The following is a 27,869-nucleotide window of genomic DNA, read 5'->3' as shown; positions in this document are numbered from 1 at the left end:
CCTGAGTATCTCTTACCAACCCACAAGGGTTTCCACCCCTCAGTTTAAAAACCTCTCAAATAAAAAGCCTCTGGAACATCATCAAAGTATTATACACCTAACAAGAGCATCATGCTGTCATGACCTAGATCAGGCATTACCCAAATGCATACCTTTACTGCAGGGGGTGCTGTAATCCTCCACAGCAAATTCATCTGAAACAAAGAAAAATATGTCATGTAATTTAACAAAGAAGCTTAGTTTTGTCTCTTGCTTTAGCAAGTTGGTCATCTGTACAAAAGAAAGATTCTGCAATAGATTCAACAATTACACTCACTACTTCCAGACACCATAGGACTGCAACAAACATGATTTAGATCTACTCATTTCTACTATTAGAGGGTGGATATTATATTATCTGTTTCACATGTAAATAATATGGACATTTTATTTAGCTTTGATGGTCTCACACATTTTACCACTAAATAACAAATATTGCCATATTCTTTTTATTCTATTGGATAGTGACTCTGACTTATTCTACCAAAGTGCAGAACATGAGCCTTGAAACCAAGAAAACAATCTTTTGAGTTAGCACCTTTTAGGTCAGGGGGCTTTATCAAGAAAGGGGGGATCCAACAGTCCTTTAAAGCAGGGGTGTAGTGCATCCCCCTGTAGCATAGAGGGGCCTTAACCTGACAGGACCTCCCAACCTTTGAGAGGACCCCAATTCAGCCCATGACCAATGACTATTTTTTAAATATGGTAGACTAGGGCCCCACTTCACAAGCTGCTGGGAGGGGTCATCATTTTGTGTTACGTCAACGCAGATACATTTGAGATCTGCGATCTGACCATCCTACATATGTCCAGAAATGCTGAATATCTGGAAGCTTTATTGTGTGACTAGTTCATGAAACAATCTCAGTCCTCTCAGATGTCTCACCTCTCAGGTGATCTTTCATAAAGATCCCCTTAGCAAGTAAACAAAATGCCACTCACTTCACAGTTCATCAATGAATGGTATTAAATATATATTAACAATTGCGCTACAAAAGAGGGATAATTACGGAAAGCCAACTGAGAAAATCATGCTCATATAAGATCTAGATCTCTCTTGCAAGAGGTCTCCTTTCCAGATCCTGGGCTCCACATTTGAGAAGGCACCACTTGCCACAAAAGCCCCCCTCAGCAGGAGACCTCTCCTCCTCTCCCTATTGTGTGATGACGAGTTCTGGGGTATCAGATGATCATAACTAGAGTCTCCTCAGGATATTGTGACCTGTATACAGGACAACAACACAGTAAGTGGTGAGATTCATGGAAATAATTTCCCATGCCTGCAGGTGGCATCTCTGCTTAAAATTTCTTTGAAATTAAAATATTCTTCAAACATAGTCACAACCTGCCTTCACAAGGTTCCTAGAATAAGGGCCTTGCATAATGGTAAACTAGCATTGTGTATATAAAATTCAACCATCCCTGCATCCGGCAAAATCCTTTTGCTAAAGGTCATTTTCAGAAATCAAGCTTTTCGTGCGTTTAGAGTCTTGCTTCCCACACGAATGGAGATTGATGGTACCCTAAAGCTCAAACCGGTGAAATGAATGCAAAAATCTACCTGTTTCATAGTAATCAGTTACTGTGACCATAGCCGGTTTCCTGTGTCTCACTTCAAAGTCCTGCTCAACTGAGAACCAAAAGGAGATGGTAGCATTGGAGACCTGCAGAAGACAAAATGGAGGCCAGCTTAATTTCACTTTGTTTTTGGATACAGTTTGTTTCATTTTCATTTCGTAAAGCAAAGGCTCTCAGTGACACTCTTCTGGATGCTCATAAAGCCAGAAGTCACTGTGGTTATTACTTACATATGTTCTGCAATTAAATGAATATGAAACTTTTTGACTCACATAGGATCACTCATTTCTTGCCTGTAATAATTCTTACATGAGATTTCAAAGGATATTCTTCTTGTAATAAACAGTTTGGCGAAATCTAATTGAGCAGTGGCCTAATGATAGAACCCTCCCTGATAAATATTATGGATGTGAGAGAAGCACAGGAACAGTGTGTTATGTTTTCTAATGTACCAGTGACAATTGAGTACATGAAAAATAAATAAACTTACCAACTCACCTGAAGTTCAAATATATGATTTAAAAAAACTATTAGGATGTATTACAGAGTTTGGTGACCATCCTGTAATCACCCAAAAATTTCCAGATGCTCCATCTGCAAAAACCTGTACTTCCCTCACCCAATTTAGAGGTTCAGAAACTGTTGTTTTTTTGGCAGTGGTGCCTCATGTTGCTTCGGCGTTCAAAACTATTAGGAATTAATCATATCCGCTCCACCTAAGGAGGGCATACAGTCACTAGATTGACCTGCCTGAGTCTGCCATGATGGGATTCTATTAGGCCTAATTTATAGAGACCAATCTCCATGAACAACAGAAACCAATTATATATTTATTTAGAAAAACAATCCCCACTTTTTAGAGTGGTCAAAACAAATATGACACTTGCTCAGCAAACTTCTCTTCCTTAAGTGCAACTACCATGCCAGTAATTGCGCTGATGGGTATAGAGAGCCCTAGCGAGCAGGCAGGGATCACTAAATATGGGCCGCCTGTCAGGGCCTCACGATACTGCTATTTTGCTTTTTCTTCTCGTTTCATGTGGGTTTTGACATCAATTCTTTGGTAAAATAGTATTCATAAGGATAAAGGCAACAGGGTTCGGTGGCTATCTACTTGTGTGCCTTCTTGACAGTAAAATATGAATAAATACTCTTGGTTGCCCACAGTTAAGTCCCAGAACTGTAAAATACTTACATGTTCCAGGTAAATAATGGCGTTGTTAGGGTGGACTTCTGTCCGTCCAATGCCCGACCAGTGGTCCAGCTAGAAACAAATAGTACAGAAAGAAAATTGGTGATAAAAATGAACTCCAAATATATAACAAGAAAAAGCATGACTGCTCAGGGCATACCACAGACTTGTGAGATTGTTTAGGTACTTATAATTATTATGACTAACTTTGTGGTGTGCATATTGGATTTGATTACTGATCATATGTTAAATGCAAATGGTTCGTTTTCTCAGTCACCCAACTTTTGAATAAATAGAATCTGAGGATCTCAGAGTCAGAATGGTGAGTCAAGATCACACACTTTTGATGAATTGGGAAACTGAGCATTCAAATTCAGATTTTGAGGTTCTATGGTCTGCACTTAATGTATCAGTGCCCACATGAATCATAGGAAAGCACAGAGAGAGACCAAAAACAAAGTACCATTCTGAAGGCCCACTTTCAAATTGCATACCTTGTAAAGGAAGATGTGACACTTGGGCAAAAGCCATTAAGCTTATACTATCTTAGGCACAGGTATAGCAGCACACAGTTGAAAATAAGACATCAACACCTCAAAAAGGACAAAAACATTATAATCAATATCTCACTTGCAAAGCAAGAACAATGATAGAGCACAGAAGCAATCCAAAAAGAATGGAAAGAAAGACATAATCGGTGACAGTAAAAGTGACACACTAATAAATTTAAGACGAGATATTGACTTATCTTGCTCTTCTAGTGCCTGCACAGCTACCTGCCTCTTAAAAGCCCCTCATGAAGAACCATCATGCACACTACTAAGTCTGTGTGATGCCCAGCTCATTATGGCAGTCCATGAAGATCTAAGCATCACATAGAGCATCTTCTCTGACTCAGTGGATGTATAATGAATCAACTCTGTTGTCACCCTTAGTCCTTGCCACTAAGGCTCTTAATATTTAAATGGTGTGTACACTCAGGGGGTCACATATTTAATCTTTCTGCCCCAGATATGGACCACTATGTATAATGTTGTTTCTTTCTCCAGCTTACATTTTCCGATTGCTTGCTATCTCAGCAAGCCTTTTTCTACTATACTCCTAATTCCTTGCATGAAAAATGTAACTCAGCTTTCTTTCTTACTTCAGAGTGACCCTCTTCTTGCCTTCTCTGCATTCCTTCTATTTCTGAGTCTAGCCTCCTGTCAGTCTCGTGCCTGCTGCCTCAATCCTTCTTATTATAATTCTGCAACTGGCTGATACGTGTTTTCATTGCTCAATGACCACTCCTCTTTAAAGCCTTCTCCCTTTGATCTGACATTAAATATTCACCACCAGACTACCAAACTCACCAATAATTTAACTGAAACCAGATAACCCTTCTAATGATCACACCTACCTGGAATTAATATATATATATAAAAAGACTGGAGTAAATTTGTGGAATTTTTTTCTTGCATGCCCATGACTAATTCCAAAAACAAACCATGACCACTAGAATATCCACAAACCTTGTGTTCTGGACCAGAGGGCTACTCACCATAAAGCCCTTCAATGCCTCGTCAGAGGAAGTAAGTGCTATATAGATCCAACTCCAATTACCAATGTCACCAGTCTTAGGTTAGAGTACCCCTATTCAGTGGTTTGAGCACTACCTTTACAATGGATCCATATCAGTATTCTCAGGGCGTTCATCCTCAATAACGATGAATGAGAAGACGCTTTGCATAAATAATGTGAAAACCAAACTCGCGATCTCCAGTTCTGCTATTCATCAATGTATGCACATACTGCCCTATTCAAGTAATCTTGTGACACAACATTAACCCCCAACTAAGGATACAAGAATTGGCCATTTCCCCTGATTCATCCATCAATTCTATCTTTTCAGATGGCAACCTCATATTAAAGTGGATTTGCAACATAAAGGACCACTTTTCTAAACTGTGCTCAAGCGCATCGGTTCTTCCCTAGTCAAAAAACTACAATACACATTCTATTAGAATTTTGCAGCTAAAAAGCTGCTGCCTTAAATGGCTTTTACTTGTTTTGAATGCTCTCCACTTGCTTTCAGCCAGAGAAAGATGGCAATATAAAGTTCTGGTGTTAATCTTCAAAATCCTCCACACACCCTTTAAATTACAACTTGATCTTTAATTACAGTTACCGTACCCTATGTCCTTCCCCAGCCATCTCTCCAGGTGCCATATTTCAGGCATTACAAATATGCAAAATTAGCTAATAAATAAACAAGATTTCAACTGAGTGAGGAATCTTAGATTAATAACAGAAGAGGATATAAAGCTAAAGATCAAATTAAGAACCGCAGTCTAATAATAGTGACTGAAATCTATAGATGAAGCCAGGTTTAAACACAGGAACTTGAAAGAACTGGAAATGTGGTCACAATGGGAACCCTCATATAATAAAACAGCCCCTTTCCAAGAAGTGTGTGGATATGCAGAGAATCTGCTCCTGGCATGATCAGATACTTAAAAACTCCCCATCCATTCATGTTTTGGAATGCAGTGATGCTGCACTCACAACCACAAATGACTCTACAAACCATTATTTAAAAAGATAAGGAACATAAATCTGGTATTGAAAGATTACCTTTTTCACTGTAGACTTTACAGGGATGAAGCCAGAGGGCATTTTCACATCCACAACAGCCATATTTGAGGATGGACGTTTACCGACGTAACTAGAAGAAACATTGAAAGTGAGAGGGGTTTTACAGCAGAAGGTAAATCGACAGCATAGCAGACAGATCAGGCATCCCATACAGTGGAAAAGAAGAGGTGTGTCTATTGCTGTGACAGCAAATAGCCAAAAACTGTATTAGACAGAATCCCACCAAAGTCACAGATATTTACTGGTCATGTTTTGTAAAAGACATTTAAACCTCAGTTTTAGTTCATTAGATTTCACAATAAGATATTGCCTCTCTCTTCTAGTGTGTGTGCAGTCATTAGATACCACAGTGTATTGTAACACTGAATATAATCACATTTGAATACACGTGGGGTAAGGAGTGAGGTCATATGCTCTGCTACGATCTGCTAAGCGTGTCTCTCTCCTCCTTTGTCTATGACATGCTATCATAGAGAGGGATACAGTTGACACACTGTCTGCAAGAGATAACAGTGGGGTGCCACTCTTATTCTTTGTTTATGACGTGCTACCATAGAGAGGACAGAGTGGTTCCACTGTCTGTAAAGAGATGCCAGAGGGCGCCTCTCTCATTCTTTGTCTATGACATGCTACCATAGAGAGGACAGAGTGGTTCCACTGTCTGTAAAGAGATGCCAGAGGGCGCCTCTCTCATTCTTTGTCTATGACGTGCTACCATAGAGAAGACAGAGTGGTTGCACTGTCTGTAAAGAGATACCAGAGGGTGCCTCTCTCATTCTTTGTCTATGGTGTGCTACCATAGAGAGGGACAGAGTGGTCACACTGTCTGCGAAGAGATGCCAGCGGGGTGCCTCTCTCATTCACATCTTTATGCTTTAAAGGAGAATCAGTACCACCTGTCAGTGTCTTAAACTGCAAACTGGACCCGGTACTACCTGAGGTCTACAGGATGCAAAGTGCACTCATTACCAAATGACAGGTCCACAGTCTGCAAAGTGGGCCCAATAGCACATGTAAGGTTCTTAAGCTGCAATGTGACTATAAACATCTGTCGGGTCCTCTAACTGGTCGACAGTCTGCAGAGTGGACTCAGTTCCACCAGTATGGCCCTCAAAAGCTGCAAAGAGGACTCAATACCACCAATCAAATCCTCAAACTGCTACCTGGACTTAACACCACCTGACAGAAAGTCACTCTGCAAAGTGGACTCAAAGCCTGAAGCACCACAGCACACTATGGTGTGTCAGGAAACTGAGATGACCCTGAGGAAACTACCCCTGACATTGCTGTCCTTCAGAATCAAGATCACTTTATTAACGTTCTTGCTTATGTTGGACTTTAACCTACCCTAAGACAAGACCAACTCCAACGTACCTGACGTTCACATGGACTTCAAAGGTCTTCTCAGACTTCTGGTTGCAGATATTCGGTACGGTCCAAGCATGCAGATCAAATGGAGCGTCTCCAGTTGGATGTGGAATATTGTATCGGAGGGTAGACTGTAAGACAATTACGGAAAGGTGCTATGTCTTTTTCTCTACTTTGTTTCCTCTCATCAGTGGCTTTAGGCAAGTCATTCCTTTGGTGAGCTTCTCCTGTCTCTGGAATCTATCATCTGGGCATGTGCCTATTTCTGACTGCCTAACTCATTGAAAACTAAAATATTGCTTTTGTCCCTCCTTTCACTAAATCATTTCCTGTTTCCCTAGGGGCTGTAATCCCAGAGTAAAGCACAATTTAACAAGTGCAAACTTATTAAACATTCATCCTTGCACAACTCCTATAACCTCATCCTTCCAAATTATCCTTCTTTATCCCACTCCTTATCACTTCATCCCTTCCTTACTCTCAACCTCCACCAACACCCCATCTGGGCCGGCTGTAGCACTGTTGCGCCCGACGCAACAATAATTATTGGCGCCTCCCTCCATGACCTCCTGCTCGGATTACCTCATGACCACCAGGCAAAGGTGCTCCTCATCTCTCCATGGACACTCTTTCACATACTTTTAATTTGTTTTAAAGCGCTGGTAAACTGACTTTACTAATAAATGTAAATGTAAATGTATGAAACTTATATAGCGCTGAACTTACCCTGGGGCATCTCCGCGCTTGCTTAGGGAACCCGTCCTGGTATTCCCCTGTGAGATAACCCTGGAGGGGTATCCACAAGGCGAAAGCCAGGCATCCCGCCACGAAGGGCCGATGTGGAGATTAAGCTAGCTATTGCCCAGAGTCGCAGAGTGTGAACCCGTGAGTCGAGAAGGCACCGGAGCGAGAATTATCGAGTCCGTGGGATTATTGAGCCCAAGACCCGCCGAGGCGGGGAATTGAACCCTGGTCCAGGGCCGAAACTCAAGCTCCAGGTCTGCCGCTTCTAACCCCTGAGCCAAAATGTATATCTACCCAAACAACCACATTTCAGCAATATCAGGAAAAGACTTGGGGAAAAACATAATGTCCTAACCTATTTAATGCAGTTTGCATGCATCGCTTTTATTACCATTGGTAACAGGCACTGATCTATATTAGGGTTGTATCTCATGAACTGTGGTGACAAAAGGATATCTGTGACGAAAGCAGTAATTCACTGAGCTATCCAGATAAAAGACAGATCTGGGATCTGCAGAGTGTGAGTTCTTTGCAGCAGGCATATTGACCCTCTGCACTCATTTAAGCAAGTGAAAACTGCCATAGACAAAGCTCTGAGCACTCTCTCCAGCAGGAACATTAACCACAAGAGTTATCTTGACATTTTTAATGCTGCCTAAAAGCTGGAAGCACAAGTAACTCTGCTGCAGGTGCTTTTAAATATTAACTTATTGCTAAACACAGCACCTCCGTAAGGTCACCACCCCCTCCCCAGGTCAGGGCCCAGTGTGGCCCCCACAGTCTCACTATCCTAAAGCCAGCTTTGCACCCCATCATCCCTTTGACCCTCGAGCTGGTTTTCCCAGACATATGTATTCTTCCCTGCTCCTTTCCGACTTGCGACTCATAAATCCCCCTTCTGCTTCAGGCAGCAGCACCAAGACATGCACCTCAAACCGTGCATGAATAGACACCGATAGAAGCAAATCAGTTGGTTTTAGTGAAACCCACTCCATCTTTTTGACAATAGTTGAGAGCATCGGACACATAGGGGCTAATTCCGATGCGGGCAGGAAGGGCTCTGCCTGTCAGTCGGAGACCTCCTGCCCGCATCGGAATGAGCCGGTCGGATTCCTTTCTGACCGAGCCATTCTGATGGGCTCAGTCGGAAAGGAATCCAACTCGGTCTTCCGGATGGCTTCAGAGGGGCTCAGAGAGCCTGTTCCCCATCCAGAAACCCTTCAGTACTCCCCTGGCTGGTCCTTTCCGGGTGAGGGAGTATGATGGCAGGGTCCCACTGACTTTTTGTGCTGGCCTTTCCAACTCAAAAAGGCAGTGGGAAACCCCATGGGTGTGAGGCCGCCGCAAGGTGGCCTAGTACCCTGTTGATCCCTGCCACCGGGTGCAGGGATGAACTGCACCTTTGCTCTTTTCCATGAGAGCATGCATTCCATTTGGAATGCATGCTCCCATAGTGAAGTATACGATTGCGACTGAGCAGGGTTCGGTCGCATCCTACTTGCAGATGTCTTCCGGTTCCATTTCCTGTCCGATTACATTAGAATCACCCCCATAATTCTTTTAACAGAATGGCTAATTGCTAACACTGTATAGGTGGTACTGGTGGTAAGAACAAATGGGTTCATTAAAACCTACCCTACCAAACTGTCAGCATTTTAGCAATAAGCCATGTTGTTCCAGGACTTTTACCCATGGTGCCCAGGCTTGGTTTTGCTCTCTTCCCATTGTACACATGGGCAATGACTCACCTGTGTGTAGACACAGCCAGTTCCCTTCACCTCCACATTATAGTCTCCGGGCACATGTGAAAGCTTGGCACGCTGGAGTAGGAGCCGGTTACCATCATCTACGTGGAAGTGGCTCTCGACTTTGGTTTCATGACTCACTGCCACTGAACTTTCTCCGTTCTTCACGTAGGTGGCAGCGCCATAATTTGCAAGTCCATGGAGAGCCACTACAGTGTCCTGAAGTGAACAGCGAATGTGGGAAAAGGTGGACAAGAAAGCAGCGATGAATAAAACAATTTAATGGTGCATCCCTTTGTATACATCAGTTAATGCTGGAGGTAGTAAGTGAAAGAGCCGCAAACGAAGGAGGGAGAGCTATGCAGGATTGGGAGTCCATGAAGTCAAAGCACTTCTCACCTGAGAGTTACAACAGCACATTCTCCATACCAACAATGGTTGAGATGTGTGCATCTCTCCTAAGGAACACAGACACACCTTTCATTCATTTTTATTTCAATCTTTATTTCGGCTTTGTTGCCATAAAAGAAATAATTCGATACATACAATAAAAACAGGATAAAACTATACAGCATGGAACATAAAAACCATTAATTAAAACAATTCATTTGTAATAGAGACAAATATGCACAACAACAATAGGGTTCTGCAGTGGCCCCCCACTGATTGCTTAAAATTTTTATCAGTTCTATATCTGGAGTTGATCCCATTTACAGATGATATCCCAGTTTTTTTCCTTGAAAAAAAATACAATGCAAAAATCTACTAACACTAAATACTATAGATTGGGTTGTGTTAGTGGATAAAATTCTCAGGGCCTGTGTACATGATCTCACGCCTAGCGCAAGGCATATCGGTTTTATCCATTTTTTCCTGGCCTGTGCATATACTGGACAGAAAAATAGGATGTGTTGCTCGTTTTCTTTTTGGTGGCCTCCACACATGGGGCAAAGTTCGTCTTTTACTGAGTTTGAAGTATTTGGACCGCTAGTCCAACGAGCCAAGGTTGAGCCTATTTGGAGATTGCCATATCTAAATTTTAAGAATAGCATTTTTGCGAGTGGCGGTTCTATTTCGTCCAAAAAAGTCTCAAAAAGTGGCTCGTCTTTGAAACTGAGGAACTTTGTTACTAAGGTCCCACCATTTACGGCACTTTTGATCATGTTAGTAATGTAGGTCCAGAAGGCCCTTTTTAATAATTGTTTCGAGTTAGATGGTAATAGGTCAGGGTTCTCCCAAAAATGTTTCAAACCTAAGTTGTTAAGCCAAATTTTGACATGTTTGAACCACGGGATAACTTTAAAGGTGTCAAGCTCCATAATTTCTTTTAGCCCATCCCTGTAATCTTGTAATTCTGGTACCCGCCATAGCCTAACCCATAGCAGCAATGGGCGTATTATAATGTGGTGGTCCGTTCTTTTAAAATTCAGGTCCAGTTGGAGGGGCACTAGGGGAGTGCTTCTCGGGGCCCTTACCAAACTTCTCATGAAATTATTGTCCAGGAGACCAAAGGCGCCCTTGGACCCAGGGCCCCAGATTTCTGAGCCATAAAGCACTGCTGGCTGTACTTTGAATTTAAAAAGTTCAACCGCCGGAGACACGGCTTTGCTAGTGCTCAGGCTTTGTTACCTGAGGATAGGTTTAGCATTCTGGGAAAATGTCATCTTACTTTTTTCTATTTGGGCTTTCCACGAAAATTTGGAATCCATTGTCACCCCTAAATAGACAAAATGAGGCACCGATTCTAGTTTTAATCCTTTTAAGGTTAAGCAGATTTGGTGGAATTGAGGGCCATACATTTGTTTTTTTTCCCATTTATCTCCAGTCCCTTCTTACTACAATACCTGCTAAAGGAATTCAAAAGAGCCTGGAGACCTCTTTTGGTCTGGGAAATCAAGATAGTGTCGTCGGCAAATAATAGGGAAGTTACCTTTTCGCCATTCAGTTTAGGAGAGTCGTTTTCACATCCCTCAAGATATGAGGGAATGTCATTTACGAAAAGGGAAAAGAGTGTAGGGGCCAGGACGCATCCCTGGCGAACACCACGCTCGATGGGGATTTTTGGGGTTAGCTCTCCATTAGGGCCCCAGCGGATTCTCGCAAAGTTATCTCTATGGAGCTCTTTGATCTGATCTATTAAGTTAGTTGGCATCCCTGCTACACTCAGTACTTCCCATAGTAACTTGCAAGGCACTAAATCGAACGCCGCCCTTAAGTCGACAAATGCGACATATAATTGGCCCTTTTTAATCTTTACATACTTCCAGTAAAGGCAGCAGAATCGGAAAATGTGGTCTATTGTACTTACTTCGGGTCTAAATCCAGCTTGATATCTGGTTAAAATTGCATTTTCATCCAGTCAGTCATTAACACGTAATAAGATATGTCGTGCATACATTTTCTGTAGTATGTCCATTAGGCTGATTGGCCGGTAATTGGAGGGCTCCATCATGTCTCCTTTTTTAAAAATTAAAACAATTTCGGCTCCCTTCCAACTCTCTGGGAAGTCTAGATTACTGGATAACTTATTGCACAGGTAGTTAATATAGGGTACCCATACTTTTAGATCGTGTTTATATAAGTCTCCCGGGATCTTGTCTAGCCCAGGTGCTTTACCAGATTTTATTTGGCTTATTGCCATCTCTGTTTCACCTAAAGTAAAGTCTAGATGGTCTGTTGGAAGAGCGTTGTTTGGGACAATAATATCAATGGGAAGATCTTCATATTTTTTATACAGGTTGGTAAAGTGGTTAACCCAGGTTTGTTCATCCAGGTAGATGTCCTTAACCACTCTCCCAGCATGGTTTCCATTAGCTACTAGCCTCCAAAAAGCTACATTATCGCGTGATTTTGCGGCCAGCAGCATGTCAGCCCATTTTTCTTCTTCCCAAGCTATTTTTGACGCCTTTTGTACCGATTTATAATTGTTCCTAGCTGTTTTAATGTCTAAGGATACCTTAGATTTGATAGCTGTTAAAAGCGCCCGTTTAGACTCCCTACAGGCTTTGTTGTACCAGGGTTTACTATGAGACAGATTATTTGTCTTTTGCTGGCTCTTCTTGGGCATTTTAGTAACTAAAAGCTTAAGAGCTTTCAACAATGGACTCCACATGCAATTATTATATTTAATGATAATGTGCGACCATCATTACCGCTGGTACTGAAGAGAGCTAGTGGGAAGAAATTAAGGAGAACCACGGTAGAAGCACAATGAGAAGAGAGGATCTATTGGTAAAACAAAACTAAGCCTACACTGGTCTCACTAGACCAGGAAGGAGAGAAAGCAATAAGTTCTGACCAGTGTAGATTGCAATGGAAATGGAAAAGACGATTGGAGAGGAAAGGATGAATAAAGGAGGAAACCACCCTTAGAGATACCCTCTACTTTATCCACGTAGCAATGCCCTCCTAACAACAAACTTGACAGAGTGACAAAACAGCTGTTTGCAGCAATGGACATTGAGTTTCACAACAAGACATGTATTCGGGGTTCTAGGAGCACTCAATGCTCAGTATCACAGAGGGGCTGTAGACACGCTTAGATAGGAGACGATATATATACACATTACACAGCACAAGTCAACCACTAAGTAGGGTAAAATCGATCAAGCAAGGGCAAGATAGCTCATACAATAGAATAAGTTAGTGGCAGAACTTGGGATAATTGACTCGAGGTTCATAAGGGAGGAAACCTCATCTCTATACGGGGTGGTGAGAGGAAAGGGCACATCTCCTGTTGCTTGAAGAGGGACAGACATATCCAGTATGAGGAATCCTTAGAAATACTGAAAAAGGAGGCAGTAATTTTACAGGAAAATGATCAGGATTGGTTGTAGATAATTCAAATAATCTCTTCCTCCTTCATCATGCAACGAGCCAAGGACAAGACCACACCCACTATGGCTTTTGCATGAGTCAGTCCAGTCAGTGAAGATGAGATTGGGTTGCCTCTGTTCACGTTCTTTACTCAGAATTTTACAGCCTACCTTGCAAGGAAGTACAAGTATGTGCTCTGCTGATAAAAAAAACATATCTAGAAAAGGAGCAGAACAACACTGGGACCACAGTACCTGTGAAGAAGAAGATAATCCTGTGGGGCATTTCCCACTCAGAGTTGAAAATCTGAAAGTTTATTCTCTCCAAAGAGGGTGGTAGTGCAAATACTTATAAGCCAAGACACTTGATGCACACTCACATGCACCATGTATGCACGCATGGACATACCCACAAACACATCTATGCACATACCAAAACACAATCCCACACACACACACTTATGCGCACCCTACCTGCGTCGAGCTGAAAGCACCAGTTGGGTTCTGCTGCTTTGTGATCCACTGCACAATCTTTGAAGCCTCCGTGAGATCCACCTGAGAAATGGGATGCTTGGCGAGGCGAGCCAACAGCACGTAGGATGCCAACTCAACCTCAGCAGAGGGCGCCCGTGTCCGGAAGCGGAAAAAGGGAACATGCTCCTCTTCTTTGGTATCATGCGTGCGGTGCCAGTGGACGGAACCATCTTAAGGAGTTAAAAGAGAGCTGTCCATCAGAAGGTGTCTGTGCACTGGTGAGGTGTCTTTAGAGGGGAGAAGGGTGAGATCTACACATGTGGTCTCTCAGCTGTTTCATTCACAGTGTAAATGCTTGTTTTGGCTACTTAGTTGTACATCTGTGTAACTCTTTGAAGGGAACCCCAATCAGGGTGTCCAAGTCTTAGCACCATCGATGCTCATGACGAGCTGAGCTCGTCATGAGGCACGGCGCTCCAGTGCTCATGACGAGCTCAGCACGTCATGAGCCGTGGAACGCTCACACGCAGGGATAATTCCCCTGCTGTGCTGAGCGTTCCACTGGAACGGGTGCACCTGTGACAAGCTCAGCTCGTCATGAGCAGCGGAGCCTCGTCATGAGCATGCGGGCGCTGTGCTTACCCCCCAGCACAGCGGGGGAATTATCCCCCGCAGCGAAGGGATTAAAGGTGCATAAGTCAGGACTTCCCCTTTATAAACGAAAGGGGACGCCTCCAGAGACAGAGAGAAGACAACAAATAACAAGAAACAAAATGTGCTTCCTTCAGTCATGTCTACAATGTGCCTACATTTTGTACATTAACAGTATGTGCTGTGTCAATCTTCATGAATAGGTAAATCTTTTGTTTTAATCACTACCATTCAAACTCAGTTTCCAACATTAGACTTACTAATATGGAAGAAAGCAAAGACATGGGAAAGAGAATGAACAACACCTGCTCTATAAGACTTAATAAATGAAACAGGTTAGTCAACACAGAGAAAACGGAACAGAAAGAAGTGACCCAAGACATACGAAGGACAACAAAGTGGAAGACGGCAAAATAGAGACATTGATGAAGTCCATAGGTCATACAGAAGGAATGGGAATAAGAGCAAAAGAGGGAGAAAGAGGCAAGATATGGGAAGAAGAATCAGAGGTAACTCCCGCTTGTAAAGAAAATAAAAGTATAGAGTAGAAGGTAAAAAATCAAATGAGTGAACACTGACAGGAGATTGGCAAGAGAGCCATGAAACAGAGCAAGAACCACTGCAAAGAAACAAGAGTTTTGGAAGTTATTCAAGTAATCATTATGAGCTGGTGCTTGATTCCAGGTGCTAATACCTAGTTAAGGGTTTTGGTCATATCATGGCACAGTGTTGCTATGGAATTGAGTTATCCCCCTTATATGAAATGGTGAAAAACATGCATGTTTTTCTGCATGCTTGGACATTTTCAGGACACATATCCCACTGCTTTTGCATGGAATGTGTTCCATTACAGCAGAAAAGCTGACTTTACAGCTGCATTGTGAATACCAACCACATCAGAATAAAGTTAGTAGGTTGGCAGCAGTACCAATAAAAAGATTAATAGAAAGGGGTGTGACTCATGAAAAAATCAAGCCAAACCCCCCAAAATATAGGAGATAGGAACAGGTTACATTTAGTTTACGCGAGGATAATATTCTGAAAGACTCGCTACCCCCTTACCCTTCACAATTGCTTCCTTATCCAGGGATTCAAGCAGCTCAGTGCGTTTGTCATCCTTGCCAGCCAGGCCAAAAGCGTACGCCATGAGTGCCTTGGTGTAGACATCTTTTGATTCCTTGTAGGCCGATTCAAGGCAGAACAGGGCGTTACGGACAACGGGGTGCTGGAAAAGAGCAGAAAGGTTCTTAGATGCAAGAGCCAGGTTTAGAGTCAGCCACACGTTTTGAATGCATGGACTTTGCTTCAGAATACCAAAGTCATATTTTAATCAAAGGAAAGGAAATTGACCACGGAAAGGTGAGGCTGAGGATGTGCCTAGGTTGGGCAGGAAGAGGTGGAGTAAGAAGCACAGCAAGTATCTCTTCTTCAAGGCCATTTGGGCAGTCTTCTCTTGGAGACATCTTGGAATCATGGGCCCGATTCACAGAACTAACGTAAGACAAAATCCTAAACTTACTACCATTTTGGTATTCACGGAAGGCACTTACTCATTTTGGTATTCACGGAAGGCACTTACTCATTTTGGTATTCACAGAAGGCACTTATTCATTTTGGTATTCACAGAAGGTACTTACTCATTTTGATATTCACAGAAGTTAGGACTCCTAACTTTAGGACTCCTAAATGCCTTCTGTGAATACCGAAAGTCTTAAGGTTAGGATTTTTCTCCATTTAGGGGTCCTAAAGTTAGGAGTCCTAACTTCTGTGAATAACGAAATGAGTAAGTGCCTTCTGTGAATACCAAAATGGTAGCAAGTTTAGGATTTTTTCTTAAGTTAGTTTTGTGAATCGGGCCCCATGTTCACGATCCCACCCCAATAGAAAGCAACAGATGAGCTGAGGGCCATCCACACAGTTTAAAGAAAAAGTGACTAGGAAGGGGACTAGGAGACATTCTTCAACATGGCAATAAGAGGCTCACTGTCCACTATAGTACTACAGAGGATTATAATATTTCTGGTGATCAAAGCAGATTCTTTCCACCTGGTTGGAACAACATTTCTCTTTTTAATGTTTTCCGCAGTTAATCTCGAGGACTTTCTCAGATATCAGAATGGATCCCGGAGTCCCACTGGTGTTGTCATTATAATTTTAATAATCTTCCTGAATCTCCAAGTCTTGAATGAGTCCAAAAGACCTCACCAACACTAGCATTGCTAAAAGGTCTCAATGTTATCTCTTTTATATAACCGTGCAATAATTGAGTAAATTTTTCTGTACATTTCGCATACTTAATCCGATTTTTTAATCAACTCGGCAAGGGGATGTTTTCAAACCACAAAAGTGAATAATGAGAATCAAACAAGCTCTGTACATACTGTTGCAGGGAGCGGGTACTCCAGGAGGGAGATTGTGACATAGGCTGCAAGCGCGGCTTCATCTTTCACACCTCCCTGTGGGTAAGAGAATGTAAAGTAAGATTAAGCTAAAACCTGGAAGCAAAACACAGTTTCATAATTTCTGTACTTCTGGATCCAATCAGAAATGCTGACCGGCCAAGAGACACATTTGATAAAACAGTAACAAATTGACAAAGGAATATGATGGAAATTGGGAACACATTCTACTCATTCGGACCACTAGGGGAAAATATTTTCACGAATATACAATAAGGGGCGAACTTCCAAATTGCTTTTTAATTTTATTTTGTTTAAAAACAATGATGCTTTATTTTAGCATTAAAAGGTAGCCATAATTTTTTTCCTCTTTTACCCATGTTTCTTTTTAATAAATAAAAAAAACTAGGAAAATTGTGAAGTCGCAAAATCAAATTCCCTTTATGTCTAGCCGTACAGCAGAGGTCCCTGCAGACCTATGGTTACCAAATCTTTAACGTGTACGTAAAGTGATGTGGCTGATCCCATTGGAGTATATTTCTGTCACTTCAATCTATTGGTAGAGTAGTGTATAATTCCATCTCATATGGAATACTTTCATTCTAATGCAGGAGGGACTCTTTCACATCTCAAAACTAAATTGAATGATATCATCAAAGGGGCTAGATGTACGAAGCATTTTGTAGTTGCAAAATGGCAGATTCTGCAAATTTGGCTGTTTGTGACGGCAAAATGTTTTCTGTGATGTACAAAGCCCAAATTGAGATTCTCTAACTTGCTTCTGTAATCGCAAATTGGGTTTTGTGATTCAGAATTTGAAAGGGGCAAGTTGAGAGCGTCCCTTCCAAGTACGGAATTGGAATGGTATGTACAAATGTTTTGCAAATGAAATGTAGTCACAAAACATTAAAAATGTTCTGCCAATTGAATGTTGGTGGTAGCCCATTCACAAATGGAAAGGGGTCCGCAAGGGACGCCTTCCCCTTTGAGAATGGTTGAAAAAATATTATTTAAGAGCAGGCAATGGTCCAAGGGGCTACTGCCTACTCTTAAAAAATGAAACTTGAAAGTTTTTATATATTTTTTGTAAACGCACCCTGTTTTCCTTTAAGGAATCAGGCTCTGTTTAAACAAAATATATGTTGTTTTATTTAAAAGCAAGGACAGACATAGTGGTCAGCTGACACCAGCAGGCCGCCATCCCTTTGATGGCAGCGAACTGTGGCGGGTCACAAACTGTGACCTACCTCATTAATATTCATGATGTAGGTCCTTGTGTGACCCACTAAGAATTGCTAATAAAACTCAAATGAGTTTCACAAGTGAGAAATAGCGATTTACTAATTGCGATTCGTAAAAAACTGCAATTAGGCAATCACTATTTCTATATTCATACATCTAGTTTTATTTTCACTGGAGTTGTCTTTTTTAAATGTTGTAGTCTGGAGTTTAACCTGCTAGAGGATACCACATACTCTAATAAAAAAGCATTGGAGGAACCAATAATTCAGATTTTAATATGCCAACACAGGCATGCACCTAATGCTTTTTACATACTTTTCGTAAACTAATAGAGCCAACAATTGTTTCTAAAGTTTAGTTATGATTTATCATGAAATATAATTTTGTGTTCCATATGTTTCAGTGAACAGACTTTAGTGACGAAAGTGAGAAAGTCACTGAACCTGTATGTAACTCCAGAAGTAAAACGTCTGTACACATTCCAGGACAGCAGAGAACACCCAGCCTGGACATGCAGCGAACAGACAGTCTGTTGACTTCACACTCTGAAGTAACTCAGTTGCTTCAGCAGTAGATGCTGTTTCATTCCAGGGGTGCCTGTGTCATCTTTACCTTCCTGTGTCATCTTTACCTTCCTGTGTCATCTTGAACTTACAGTTCCATAAAATACAGTAAGGGGACGCTATGGAAACACATCTGAAATATCAGTATGCTTAGCAATACCATTTAAAAGATAGCATTGTTCAGGGATTAAATGTAGTTTCCAATTTAGCTTTCCTTATTTAACTTAGCATCTTTTTGAGATGGTGGTTTGAACATGTTTTTCACTGACATGAGAAAATGCCTAATCGATGCATGGAGTTAGCTTTGCTGGAAGCAGTGGAGGATTTGCAGTAGATGCTGACAACAGATATTGTAATGCAATGAGACTGTTGGATCTGTCCATGGCGTTTGATATCATGGACCACCAGCTCCTTCTCAGCCAATGTCTTGCTGTTGGTATCCAGGATAACATTCTTATCTGGTTCGTATCACTCCTTTGGCAGATCTCAACAGGTTTCTTTAGCACAATTGTGTTCCCCTTTTAACATTTTATGTGGTGTACCCCAAGACTTGAGTTTGCCCCCATACCCTGTCACACATTTATCTGAGACCTCTTGTTTCACTGGTTTGTTCTTTCAGGTTGGGAATGTTTACCTACACCAATGACTCTCAACTTCTGCTAAGACTTAGAAAATCTCCCAATGGCATAACGTCATTACCAAACCGCCGTATTGCCATTCACATATGGAAATGCTCCAATTATCTGAAATTTAACACCAGCTACACTGAAATGCAGCACCTCTGACAATCTACCATCCGGCCTCCTGAATTTGGTCCTGTCCCTCTCCTGTCTCTAATGTAAAAAGCTGGGGAGTTAAGATACAGATGTTTCTCTAGATGGACAATCAAGGCTCTTCAGTGACATCCTCTTGCACAATCAATTTATACCACCTTTGATTACTATTCCCCTACTCAACTTGTTCTTGATTGTAAACTGTTGCGCATCGGAGCCATTAGACAACCTGTGGTAGCCTATCACCTGGTATAAAGAATTGTATTCTTACCAAACTTCAGACAAGGAAAAATCAAACGATTACAGCATCGCCAATCTGCCTCCGATCAGGAAGTCCATTAAAACCTGGCTTTTCCCTTTTTCGTGGTGCTATTTTCTTTATCGGTGGTCTGTCTAGCACCAAGAGACCACTTTACAAATCCAATTTCAAATTCAAAACTGGATTTGCTTTCAGTATTAGGAGACAAAAAAACTGCCCTGCTAAAAAAAATACAGATTTTTTTGGTGCCAGGCGGGAGAAAAATTCCTTCTGATTTTAAAGGTCGCTGGGTGAAATTCTCCATAACTTTGTCAAAGTAACACTTCTTTACATGTTGGTGGCGTCGTTCTGGATGTCTTAACTAGATCATAAGAATTTCACAATGAAGTCTAAGCTATTTGAGTATAATGACCTTCCTGTTCCTTCTTTCACTGTAATACGTATGCATTTGTTTTATGTTTTTTTGGGTGGAGTACTAGAAATAAACTAGATATCAATGTTGACAGTGGAAATTAAGTAGAAAAGTTGTTTGTATGTTAAACAACATACAGACAATTTAAAGCCAAATTTAAATATGGATGGACTACTCTTTCACTGCAGAGGCCAATCTTCTCTGACGATCCAACAGAGTAAGGGCCATTGGAGAAATGGCTATAAGCCAGCTTGCCCAATTAGAATGGGCAGACATATAGCAGGTTTTTTGTCAGGCAAACCCTGTCAGTAAGCAACAGTAACAGCTAAAAATGCCCCCCTCGCCATGGGAGAGGACTCCCATGGTGAGTGGGCATTATCTTTTTTTATTTTGAAAAAGAAAATCCAACTTCAGGATTTTATTTTTGAAAAAGAGATAACAGTTTTGCACAAGGCTCAATCATGTTGATGAAGTCCTGCACCAAACTGCAGAAAGCATTGATAGAAACCGCCCTGACGGCGGTCCCTGGCAAAGTTTTAGAAATGACTGCCAGCTTGGAGGTAATTCTTAAATTAGGCAGGTGGCATCTCTGTTAGGGTGATGAAGTTATTTACTCAGTTGCTGGGTAAGAAACGAGCAGCCCACCCAGAAAAAAATAAGGCAGATAATCCCTATTTACTTAAGTATATCTGGAATGTGTGCCTTGTTATCAGTATTTACTAAAGAATTGTGGATCAAAGTTTTTCCAAACCCAAGCATATCTTCGGGTGACAAGCGGATCCTGAACCATTTCAAAGTGGAGACCAAGAAAAAGCCTCATGTGTCTTGTTCTTGCAAAGTAGCATCAAACAAAAGCTTTCAGTCTCTTGCTCTCCAAGGCCAGTGGAGATTTACCCTACTTTCAATGGTGAGAAAACTGTTCATGTACAATATTTATCATCCGGAACTCTAATCTATTCCAGGATTCTTCTGAACCCCCAAGCATAACAACTATTGAGTTTTTATTAAAGGAGCAGATGGTGCAGCTCACCATATCCTTACTGATCTGGCTCCTATAACCTTGCACAGAATGACACTGGGCAAATATATGGTTTACCCTTCTATTTGGTGGAGGAATATATGGGTCACTTATTAGAAGTTGTATTTATGATCCCCAAAGTTAATAATTTCGAGAGTGCAATTTTAAAATCAAAAAGTCTTCTGTAGTGTTGCTTCTGATAATTGGATGCAGTGGTTGAGGAATGAATGATCACCTACTCAGTAATTGCCTATTCTTAGATGGATATTTCAATCAAACTGAACCAGAAATGCACCAGTCTATTTTTATAGGTGAACACTGATTTTAACACTGCGAGACAGCATAAGTGCCTGGTTGTGGGCATGCGGGTGGGTGGGTCTGCTGTAACGCAGGGGAGGTGTGGCTAGCCCACTGTTTTGGGACCTGACTGTTTGGTTGGCAAAACAGTCATGCACACTCTCCGTTTCCTCTATGTTGGCTGTATGCAGCCTACATAGAGAAGATGGCCTCCCTAAAGGCTCCCGGCTGGGAGCTGTCTGCATTAATCACTACGCTGTCATTGCAGCGTGGTGATTGGCTTAGGGGAGGGGAGGAAGAATGCCTGTGGAACACGCAGACCAGCAAGCAGCAGGCAAACGGGCGACCCAGGGGAAGGTACTTTTTTTTATGTAACCTGCGCAACTCCACCACCCCCCCCCCGGGATCTGCACAATAACCCCCCCGCCCGTCATGCCGGCGCTAACGTGGTTGAAAGACCTTGAACATGTCTATCACATTGTGTGCTGTAGTTTTGGTGTTTTTGTAATGTTAATAGGCCAACTTTTGGCAGACACTTCCAGTGCTGTTCCATGCAGGGGAGGGAACGGGGGGTAAGAAGAGCGGGGAACGGGTGGGCATGAAAGTCTGCTTCACTACTGCAGCAATGTGAGGTTATTGAAGCAACGCAGTGCTCTGTTGGTCCTCCCGGGCCCCAGTTGTTTCAGATTCCTTTGTCGGTGCCATCAGTTTAGTAACACAATATCCGCAGTTTGAGCATCTTCCAGTAAAGCACTCTTTCCTCTAAAGCCAGGATCTCCCGTGTCTCTCTCTGCCAGGGATCTGGGTTTTGGCGGGATTGCTTTCTCTGTTAGCGCAGAAGCCCCCCGTTCACTCGCAGCCAGATGTGACACATTAGAAGCCTGGGCTCCCAGCGCCCAAGCAGGATACAGCGATGCAGCACCTTGCTGCTGTCAGCGGGGTGACTGCCTCACCTTCTCATGGGTTAAAGGAACAGAGGAGAATGCATGGGACTTTCAAGCCAAATTCTCTCCTCGAAACAGATGCTTCTCTGAAAACACGCGATACATGTATATCCCATTTTTCGGCAGGTCGCAATCATGTCCATATACTTTTATTGGCTCTGAAACTGAAGCATGCTAGAAAAACTACAATAGAAGGGTTGTCAATAACCACACCCCTTTAGATTTTGCCTATGCTTATGTGATGTGCAAGAGGCTCCTTCCTAAATGAGTTAGTGCCATTTAGTTCGCCTCCATTGTATTATGTTTTATTTAGCGCTCTGCACACACTTCCACCATTTCTAAGTGCTCTAAATTTGGAAGTTGGAAATTTCCCTCTTATTCCTTTTTATCTCTTGCCTACGCAGCGCGTATGCGCTCCATAGGAAAGAGACCTTTAGGAATCGGCAGAGCTTTGTGGGCAAAAAGTTGCACGTGCTGCATTGCTTCCAATGGCAAAGCGTGCATGTCTGGTGAGTCCCTTGTAGGAGCGAGCTTTTTCGCCATGTGTTGTCAATTATCGCTCCTGTCACTACTCGCTCCCGCAAGGGAAACACTTCCACTTTTGCCAACAGTTTTTTTTTTTACTTGAGGTGTGCACGCTTGTTTCTTCTTCTTCTGTCATTTGCTCTTCTCCCTCCAGAGGAGAGAGGTCAGGACTGCGCTCTGCCTGCTCCACCTTGGCATTGCACCCACATGTGGTCTCTTCAGCAGTGGGAAGCAGCCCCATGTTGCGTCAACTGCCCCCACCCGCTGTCTTGAAATTGCAACTTTATCTCTTCTGGACAGAAGAATCGGAAACTGACGTCTGCTCCCATTGGGCCCTGGAAGCTGGACCTGCTGTCACACACTTGGAAATGGTGATTTTTTGTGTGTGTTGTTTTGTGTTTTGTTCAATTAAATCAAATAATTTCCTTCTTTTAAGCTTTTGCTCCCACTCCTTTCCCATTTCTTATTGGAATGCTTCTTTTTAGGGTGTTGTGGTTCCTGTGATCCTCTGTGTCGTTGTTATCCCCTCTCTTTTATTTTAAAGGATATGTAAAGCTTTTGGGGGTTATATTTTTACAGTTCCATAGATGTATGTCTAAAGACACTAACAAGTGTATGCTTTTAATACACGACCTCGCTGCCTTGTCTAATTGTCCCACCTTTCGCGGGACACTACATCTTATAACAACAAGGCCTACTTCCCTTTAAAGAGACACTGTCATTTTGACCTCAACAGGTTTTGAATGGGTTGGGTGTGACGGAAGGTATCGGTTACTGGAGCTTTGCCATACTCGTTTCTCAATGCGTCCGTCCCAGAAATTAGTCGGTGTGTCATAACTTGTGATATCTCTTTTCGGACCAAGGTAATGAGCCAGAGACTGGTGTGGGTCAAAGGTGGGCTGGGACTGCCGCCTTGTGTAAGGTGACGGTGCACGGGACCCTGCTCGGCATACACTTTTGAGACTCGGTCACTTCTCTCGGTTCGTGTAGTCGGGACTAAGAAGCCCCCTTCCACCCTTCCCTCTGCTTTCAGACGCTCTTCCTTTGAGGAAACTTAGCTCAGACTTTAGCTAAAAGCATGTTTCCTGTTGGTAACTTGTTCACAACCAGTGCCGGAGGAAAGCACTGCAAAGGGGTTTGTCACTTTTTCGCAGCAATTACTTAAATAAAAGATATAAGTAGATAGATAACGTAAATAGAAAAAAATAGACAGACAGACAGATTGATTCCCTGGTTAGAAACAGACTCATCAAACCATCTAATCACAAACAAACCTGAGTTCAGTTGTTCAGTCCAATTGTATTGCTTTTAAGTACAATTAATTAAGTAGTAAAATACATCAAAACATAATTTGCAAATAGATACAGCAGTCTATTCTTGTGGCATTCCTTGTCCTCCAGGACCCCTGCGCTCTTAAAGAGTATTTTAATGTAATATTTGCATAGCGCTTCATACCTCTGTTGTGGCCACGAAGCACTTAAAAGGAAGCGAGTAAAAAACCCCAGCAAAACAGGAGAGAGTGGGATGTTGAAACTTAAGCTTTACCTTCTGGCTGTGCTGCGAATTTAATCCGCCGGCCATGAAAACAAGCATTGGTATAGCCAATAGGTCTGCCTTTGGGACCATATAAGTGTTTAGTTATCCAGCACAATATCCTAGGTGCAACAACATCAAGTGTTGCATGGCTAAACACTTTTAAGGTCCCAAAGGCGAGACCTATTTGGTATTCCAATGCTTGTTTATTTCCTTTTGCCATCTGAATGTCCCTCTCTTATTATCCTAACCCACACTTCCCCCTCTGTGTACATGGTCTAGATTCTTGAGTCATATTCAGGAGAACCTGTGACTGTTGCCATTGTCTCCTGCTTATCCACCATTGTACTGCCCTTCACCTCTTTACATTTTTCTGGATATATCTTTTCGAGAGGGGAACATGGTACGCATTTGCTCACCTAATACAATTATTCCTTATTTCTTGTCGAAAGTCTTGTGACCCTTTAAAAATGTATGGACTTATTTGTATTTTTACACATGGCTGTGCAGCACGAGTGATGTCACTGCAGATGTACATGTATTTTTTGTTTCCCTTTTGCACGAGACAGGGCTGGTGCCAGTGAAATTAATATCTTTCAAGCAAAATGGGCCCCAGATACTGCATATGTTTGGAGGAAAGGGGGCGGGGCAGCGGAAGGCGGGGTGGTTTAAGCCTATATCTCAAAGTCCAGGCTGGCAAAGAGCTTTCAGGCTATGCTTTGTTGCCAACTCCTTAGGATCACAATCTTCCTCTATATCGGGGGTTGTTGATTGTGGATTTTGCCCTATTTATTTGTTTTAAAGCTATGTTACATCATGGTATTGGTAATTGCTCCTGGAAGGGAGGGGGGCTCCAAGAATTGATGTGAAATGGGGCTCACTTTATCTTTAACAGGCCCTGGCACAGAATGTGCCAAAGGTGCAGGCTATTTATTTGTGTGGTGCACTGTGTCACTTGTAGATGGGTTGGACAGTAGCGGGTTAAGGAGAGGCATGTGAGTTCATGCAAATATTTAATGGCATTTATAAATAAGCTAGAGTAGGGAGAATTAAGTTGCAGGGGTATCACTTTACAATAAAGGTGAGGTTTTTATCTTTAAAGTGGTTTTTGGGCAATTTGCGGAAAGTAAATGGTGATTAAGGCAAACATAAGCATATGTTAGGGAAAGTTGTGCTCTGAGTAACGATGCATGTAGAGAATGGAAAGGAAGGTGAGAGTCATTTGGAAGGAAAAAGAAGAGGTGATCCTCAGTTTGTTTATGTCCTGAAAATGACTTGCAGCCTACATAAAGTGGTTTGATGAAAACAAGGACTTCCAAATGCAAGAAATAAAATGCAAGCCATGCGTTAGGACATGAACAAAAACACCAGGCCTGGTCAGAGACGGTTTACGGCATTGACAAAGTGGGCTCAGCTCTGGCCCAGGGCCCCAGAATCTTATGGGTCCCCTTATAGAGCCAGATCTGCTCTGCAGAGATTCTTGCCCTGATGACATTGAATAATTCTTAAGCAAACTGTTTTAAATACGATTTTCCTTTAATTTATTTTGAACATAGGTGGTGTGAGAGGCTATTGTAGACATTCTTTCAGAGAAATGCTGTGTTTGTTTCATGCAACATCCATATAAAAAGTTTCTTTTAGATCAAAACAGGACCTCACATGTGAGAAATGTGAGGTTGTCACAAAGATTATTTGCAGTGATATTAGTTAGCATTATTGATGTTAAAAATAAAATTTAACAATTGCTTTATTAACCTTCTTGCTTTCTCAAATATGCTTGAAAATGCACCATTTGCTTGCTCTTTTTGCAAAATTTTCTCGGGGGGAACACCCCCCCCCCAAATCCCCCTTGTGGCTGTCCGACTCGTACGCTCGCTCGCCACAAGCCACTCGACACAAACCTTTACGCCTCACCACTTTCAAGTCTCACCAGCCACCACTGAATTTTAATACATAGTAAAGAAAAAACATGCTCAAAAGACAGAGAGCGGAGCAACAAATAGACCAATATATATACGGGTCCAGGATTCCCTGTCCTGATGTGAAAAGTAGTGGCATATTTGGAGGTGTGCAAAATTGCATAGTGCAAGAGTGAGACAGGACAAGGTATTTAGTCCCATCCCCAAATAATATCCCCATATAATGGTTTTGCTATTTATGACACCTTCCTGGTGGTCTATTAAAATGTCATAACTTTCAGAATGAATTGAATAAGTTGTGCCAAAACACAGTGATATTTTCTCACGAGGGATTCTAAGCATATTGTGTATACACCTATGAGTCTAGTCATTAACTTGTGCACTGTGCCTGAAGTTTTAATTTTTATTTCTGTTATTTTCCTCACTACACAGGGTTACATATCCCCTGAAGACCGCCCTTGCCTGAAATGTATTGGGATATTAACCCGTTGCGTGCTAATGACGAGGTCAGCTTGTCATGAGGCACGGTTGAGTTGCACTCATGACGAGCTGAGCTCGTCACGGCCGGTGGAACATTCGCACGCGGGGATAATTTCCCTGCTGTGCTGAACGTTAAAAAACCGGGTGTGGCCGTGACGAGCTCAGCTCATCATGAGTGCAGCTCCGCTGTGCCTCATGACGAGCTGAGCTTGTCACCAGTACAGCGGCGCCGCGAGCGGCCCCCCTCCCCCCTGTACAGGAGGTGAAAAACCCCCGCAGGGAAGGGGTTAAACGCTTTGAAATCAAGACTTTCCTTGTATATAAAATTGAAAATATTATAGAATGTTTCAAGAGCATAAAGCTTTGAACGAAAATAATTTACTATTCAAATAAATTCAATTTGAAGGACCTGCTTGAGTCATGAAGGGCCTCATTTATGAGGCCCCTGAGGCACCAGGATGTCACTTTTTTGACGGTGTGCCATTCAATGTCTATACAACTGTATCACTCCTCTGCTGTGCCATCCAATGTCTCTACAGCTGTCCCACTCCTCTCCTGTGCCATTCAATGTCTCTACATCTGTCTCACTCCTTAGCTGTGCCATCCAATGTCTCTACATCTGTCTCACTCCTTAGCTGTGCCATCCAATGTCTCTTCAGCTGTCCCACTCCTCTCCTGTGCCATTCAATGTCTCTACATCTGTCTCACTCCTCTGCTGTGCCATTCAATGTCTATACAACTGTATCACTCCTCTGCTGTGCCATCCAATGTCTCTACAGCTGTCCCACTCCTCTCCTGTGCCATTCAATGTCTCTACATCTGTCTCACTCCTTAGCTGTGCCATCCAATGTCTCTACATCTGTCTCACTCCTTAGCTGTGCCATCCAATGTCTCTTCAGCTGTCCCACTCCTCTCCTGTGCCATTCAATGTCTCTACATCTGTCTCACTCCTCTGCTGTGCCATTCAATGTCTATACAACTGTATCACTCCTCTGCTGTGCCATCCAATGTCTCTGCAGCTGTCCCACTCCTCTCCTGTGCCATTCAATGTCTCTAGAGTTGTCTCACTCTTTTGCTGTGCCCTCCAATGTCTCTACAGCTGTCTCACTCCTCAGCTGTGCCATTCAATGTCTCTACATCTGTCCCACTCCTCTGCTGTGCCATTCAATGTCTCTACATCTGTCCCACTCCTCTGCTGTGCCATTCAATGTCTCTACATCTCTCTCACTCCTCAGCTGTGCCATCCAATGTCTCTACTGTTGTCT

The 27,869-nt window shown here is 42.4% G+C and overlaps 1 protein-coding gene across 1 annotated transcript in view; it reads right to left on the bottom strand.

The window, feature by feature from the left end:
• The window catches only part of LOC147659229 (alpha-2-macroglobulin-like), a 100,760-nt gene that overhangs the window by 704 nt on the left and 72,187 nt on the right, over positions 1-27,869 (bottom strand). Inside the window, exons 27-35 of the mRNA XM_086951870.1 lie at positions 16,622-16,696; positions 15,303-15,465; positions 13,590-13,819; positions 9,304-9,519; positions 6,818-6,942; positions 5,423-5,513; positions 2,813-2,881; positions 1,601-1,703; positions 153-194 (exon numbers count right to left, since the gene is read on the bottom strand). Of these exons, the coding sequence (XP_086807996.1) occupies positions 153-194; positions 1,601-1,703; positions 2,813-2,881; positions 5,423-5,513; positions 6,818-6,942; positions 9,304-9,519; positions 13,590-13,819; positions 15,303-15,465; positions 16,622-16,696 (1,114 nt within the window). The remainder of the gene's footprint in view (positions 1-152; positions 195-1,600; positions 1,704-2,812; positions 2,882-5,422; positions 5,514-6,817; positions 6,943-9,303; positions 9,520-13,589; positions 13,820-15,302; positions 15,466-16,621; positions 16,697-27,869) is intronic.

This window comes from Lissotriton vulgaris, unplaced genomic scaffold (genome assembly GCF_964263255.1).
Source record: "Lissotriton vulgaris unplaced genomic scaffold, aLisVul1.2 SCAFFOLD_1089, whole genome shotgun sequence".
Taxonomy (NCBI): Eukaryota; Metazoa; Chordata; class Amphibia; order Caudata; family Salamandridae; genus Lissotriton; species Lissotriton vulgaris.
The sequence above is the reverse complement of the archived record's forward strand: the minus strand, read 5'-3'. Positions and strand labels throughout refer to the sequence as shown.